This window comes from Nanorana parkeri, unplaced genomic scaffold (assembly GCF_000935625.1).
Source record: "Nanorana parkeri isolate BGI_ZX_2015 unplaced genomic scaffold, ASM93562v1 scaffold2002, whole genome shotgun sequence".
Classification (NCBI taxonomy): Eukaryota; Metazoa; Chordata; class Amphibia; order Anura; family Dicroglossidae; genus Nanorana; species Nanorana parkeri.
The window spans coordinates 166,134-169,223 of record NW_017308270.1 but is presented as its reverse complement, the minus strand read 5'-3'; the positions used below and the strand labels follow the sequence as shown (position 1 = coordinate 169,223).

General features: G+C 45.9%; 1 protein-coding gene across 1 annotated transcript in view; it reads right to left on the bottom strand.

The window, feature by feature from the left end:
- Window positions 1-3,090, bottom strand: part of CUNH8orf37 (chromosome unknown C8orf37 homolog) — a 22,199-nt gene that overhangs the window by 15,702 nt on the left and 3,407 nt on the right. The window contains exons 2-3 of the mRNA XM_018572334.1: window positions 1,687-1,783; window positions 757-821 (exon numbers count right to left, since the gene is read on the bottom strand). Coding sequence (XP_018427836.1) covers window positions 757-821; window positions 1,687-1,783 — 162 coding nt within the window. The remainder of the gene's footprint in view (window positions 1-756; window positions 822-1,686; window positions 1,784-3,090) is intronic.

The following is a 3,090-nucleotide window of genomic DNA, read 5'->3' as shown; positions in this document are numbered from 1 at the left end:
TAAAAAAAAAAAAAAAAAATTACAGATAAAAAAAAAAATTATGAAAAAAAAATAAAAAATAGTAAAAAATTTTTTTTAAAAAATTGGTTTTTCTTGCCTCAGGCGCAAAAAGTAGCTGGCTACGGCTATGCTCCCGTGGTGCTCGTGCGGCTGCTGGCTGAATGTGTCAGACGTTGCAGATGGAAAGGTGCAGGACACCCCATGTGCAACGTCGGCCACACGAGCACCACGGGAGGACAGGACGCCGGGACCTGTAGGGCGCACTGGAATGTAAGCCGGCCGACTCCCTGCGTTCAGGTGCGGGAGGGGGAGCTGTATTGAAGTCAATGGCATCGCCCACAGTGCGATCGCCCGCACTCTGAACGCAGGCATGTTAGTGCCTTCATTCCGGTCCAGTGCGATCTGCAAAAATAGTGCTCGCAGCATTTTTGCGGATCGCACTGGACTGGAACACATGCACTAATGCAGGCGATCGCACTGTGGGCGAGGGGCCTGCCTGCGAAGCCTGGCTGCGGTGCCATTGACCTCAATGCACCGCCACGCCCCCTCCCGCCCCTGAATGCAGGTGTTTTTTTCGTTGGTAGATCTCAATGAGCTTGTCATTTGAAAAGTAGATCTCCAGACGAAAAATAGTGGGCGCCCCTGTGGTAGATGATTAAGCTATAGAGTGAAGTGAAGGAAGTATCCTGTGAAAAAAACAGGCAGTACCATTTGTGTAGGTTTTACAAAAGTAATAATCATAATTTCTTTACTCACTTTTTATTATGTGGTTGATTGGCTATATTACTGGGCTTTTGGTTTGCAGGTTTTGTCCTATGTGCCTGAAACAGAAAGAATGAGTGTTATCCTGCTGTAATTGGCCAGCATATTAAACATTTCATTATACAGGGTATATGCAGCTCTATAAAAATGTACTAAACCATTATGTGTGACAGCACATGATAAGCAAGGCTGTAGATGGTTTGCTCACCATGTTCCCTCTCCTAAACTGCGCCCTCTGTTGTTCAGGGGATTACATGCAGCTAATATAAAGTTATTAGCTGTATTATCTGCATTTATTGGATTTGAAATAAATATCTAGTAATGTACCGATACTAGTATCGGTGCCGATACCGAGTATTTGGGCGAGTACTCATACGCGCTGAATTGCTCCAATACCTTCCCCGATACTGGAACTTCCGGTCAGGGGGAAATTTGCTCTGACAGGCAGTGCCGCGAGGGAACATGGAGCTGGCTTCCCGGCCAATCAGCATTGAGCCAGCCATACAGCATGGAGCCGACTTCCCAGCCAATAAGTCTTCCTAATTGCCTGGGAAGCTGGCTCCATGCTAGCAAAAGTACCGGTATTGGTGAGTACCGAAATATAAATATCAGTACTAGTACTCGATACCGAATACACGCAATTGGTGCATCCCTATAAATATCTATTTTGATTAAAGCCTCTCTCCAGGAAAAAAATCCCCTTGCAGTGTGGGGTTAGCCTGACTGCAAGGAGAGTTTCTTTCTCCAGAAAGAGGCTATAAATGATATTTTTAGCATAACCCTGATGTCAGCTTCAGTTTCATAAAGCTGAATGGAGAGGGAAGACTTACCAAAATTGATTTCCTCTACTTGGCTACAAATAGTAATTGCAATTAACTGACTCCAATACAAATGACTGAGAAGAGCGATCCATATAATACGTACCTTGTTGTCTTTGTGTAGGTGATCATCAAGTATATCCTCAATCAAATTATCAACATCTTCCTCATCAGTGGACACGTTCACAACTGTGTTCTTAGACCTGCGAAGAACCAGAAATCCCAGCTTAGAATCTATTCCGTGACAATTCCCATCAATACAGGTCTGGAAGTATCTGCTTCAGTCATGAAGAAATACCTTACCCAGCTCATCAACACTGCTTACAAGTCCATTCTTAATCCCCACCATAATGGATTTTAGGAAGACTTTAGATAATTGTATAAGCTGCCATCAATGTCATTTAAATAAAATAATTGCTAATGTTATGGCTGAACTCCCGGCACAAATAATTTCATTGACATATATTTCCCAATAACCAAAAACAGATAGAAATCCACTTTGTGTGCACCAAATGACTTTGCAAACTAAGTTATTAGCTAGTAAAAGTTGCAGTGCTTCATCACCACTGTGCTATATGTGTTAATATATTTATATTTCTACAGCGCGTTTTGGCCTGTGGACTCAAACCACTTTTTCTGCTATTGGGGCAGATGGTGAGCCGCCATCTTGGGCAGCCTCGAGAGAATATCATACCTGGGGTTAATTTTAGACAGGAGCCAATTACAAAGCACAAAGGGCCCCAGTGTTGCAAGGCTGAAGTGCTAACCATTAAAGGAGAACTATGAGGTGAGTGCTTTTGACTCATCCTCATAGACCTAGCCGACCTGTGACAATGAAATTGTCACAGGTCGGCTCAGTAGATCGCGAGGTGAGCGAACACATACCGGCGTTCGCTCACTTCTCGATCCTGTCACGGCTCTCTGCCGTGACAGGGGAGGGCCTGGATTCCCCTCTCCAGTGCTGACTGGCGGAACGGACGGGGGAGGGGGCGGGTACAGCTGGTTCTGCCTCTAGATAGGCAGAGCCAGCTGTCACTCACGCAGCTGGGCGGATCTCTACATAATTGTCGGGATCCGCTTCAGCTGCGACGTCTCAGTATACCGCGAGCTGTGGCTCGCGGTATACTGAGCTTAGGGTGACGGGAGGACGCTACTTTGTGTCCTTCCGTTACCCTTAGGAGAACTATGGGGAAAAGCCCTAACCCCATAGTTCTCCTTTAAGTCAGCAGAGCTGTGGGGGGGACTCTGCAGGCTCCACCCTGTACAGTAGGGGTAGATAAATAAAATACAAGGGGGGCTGGTGAGTAATCGAGGCCCAAATCGCGCTCCGTACAGAATGGTCAGCTGCTGGTGCGTGTTCCCAGTGCTAATGCGCCAACCCCGGCACATCACACCGTTTATTTTTTTTTCATAGTTCTTCGTTAGAACTTCCCCCCCTTCCCGTTTACATACACGTGCATGCCTTAAGCACGTGTTCATTGTTCATTTGTACATGGTAGGGTAGGCAGGG